At 55.2% G+C, this 1,431-nt stretch overlaps 1 protein-coding gene across 1 annotated transcript; it reads right to left on the bottom strand.

The window, feature by feature from the left end:
• Positions 1–85: 85 nt before the first annotated feature.
• On the bottom strand, positions 86–861 carry LOC130588577 (rho GTPase-activating protein 44-like; the record flags this gene model as incomplete). The annotated part of the gene is made up of 3 exons (XM_057389486.1): positions 86–199; positions 327–407; positions 720–861. Coding segments are annotated over 3 exons (337 nt in total), but the record flags the coding sequence as incomplete, so codon positions are not given.
• Positions 862–1,431: the final 570 nt, after the last annotated feature.

Genomic DNA, 1,431 nt, shown 5'->3' with positions numbered 1-1,431 from the left:
GCTCCAATCTCATCTCCATTCCCAGCTCCATTCCCAGCTGCATTTCCCCCTCAGCCCTTCCCCATCCCCCTCCTCCAGTGCTCACCCTTCAGCCTGTGGCCACAGCAGGTTGGGCCCCAGCACGATGGCCACATTGCTCGGGGTCATTTTGTTCATGTCCTGGTACTCGGTCAGCTTGGCCAGGAATTTAATCACGTACCTGGCAAGCAGATCCCAGACAGGTCAGTGSCAGRTCCCAGAGGGGTCAGTGGCAGATCCCAGACAGGTCAGTGCCCAGGTCACAGCCCCGGTGTCCCCTCGCCATGTCCCATCTGCCCCAGGTTCACCTGATGTTGTTGTAGTTGGCTTTGGGCAGCTTCTCGCAGGCGTTCCAGAGAGCCTGCAGCCGTTTCTCCTGCTCTGGGATGCTGCAGGGAGGAGGGACAGGATATTATCCCCCAGCCCCACCCTGCCCCGAGGCTGTAGATCCCCCAGTCCTGCCCATGGGGACCCTGCGAGACCCTCGGGCTGCCACCAACACTATGKCAGTAACTTAACCCCAAAAATCCAGCCAAAAGGAGAAGGGAACCCTCTGGATGCTGGAGCTCTCCCCACCTCCCACCCCTCAGAGGAAACACCCCAAATGCTGTGAGCTGTGTCAGAAAAAACCCAAAGCATCCCCGGGGACCCAGACTGGCCCTGGCCATGCCATGGAGCAGCAGGGSATGTTCCAGACTCACTTGGAGGCCTGGATCCACTCCTCGTACAGCTCGAAGGTCATGAGGGGCTCCGGCAGCTCGCGCAGGTAGGACTTGAGGGCTCCTGTGGCACACAGGGGACACAGGGGTTGGCACTGYGCTGGTGCAAGAAAAAGGACACATTCTGCACCAGCCATAATAAGAGAGRCCTGCTGACATGTAGGCYRGGTTAACGAGGRTGAGCAAAGGAAGAAAGAATTTTATAATGGCATAGGGAGTAAGAAACTCCAGCRRTAAGGGCCCCRAGAAGCTTTTTGTTTAAYTATTTGTTGCCARCTTGACATAAATAATGCTRGCCAACCACAGAAGTAGTTTTGCCRCACAAACGCCGTGTGAACAGTGCATGTAACCAATCATGATATATGCAGTCACGTGTACAGAAGACRTTTTGGTTATAAAAGGGTGTAAGAAACTGCAATAAATCATCTAATGCTTGATTTATATTGAATTGTGTGTGGTTCCTTTTTGTTCTCTCCTCGTACACGCTGGCACTAGCTGCTGGGCACCAAGGGGTTTTGTTCCTGGATACTCGGACTCACAACCCCTAACCTTTCCCCCACCCCACCCCAGAGCAGGGACCACCAGGGGAACCCAGCCCAGGRTTTTTCTCCCTCCCCTGTGACCAAAGATGCTGTTGGAGGCCTTGGCTGAGGAGGGAACATGGGGGTCTGCAGGTGTCTGTGGGGGTCACTGG

This window comes from Malurus melanocephalus, unplaced genomic scaffold (genome assembly GCF_030028575.1).
Source record: "Malurus melanocephalus ecotype Western Australia unplaced genomic scaffold, MMel_1.1 scaffold_6973, whole genome shotgun sequence".
Classification (NCBI taxonomy): Eukaryota; Metazoa; Chordata; class Aves; order Passeriformes; family Maluridae; genus Malurus; species Malurus melanocephalus.
Note: the sequence above shows the minus strand (reverse complement) of the source record. Positions and strands in the feature narration are given on the sequence as shown.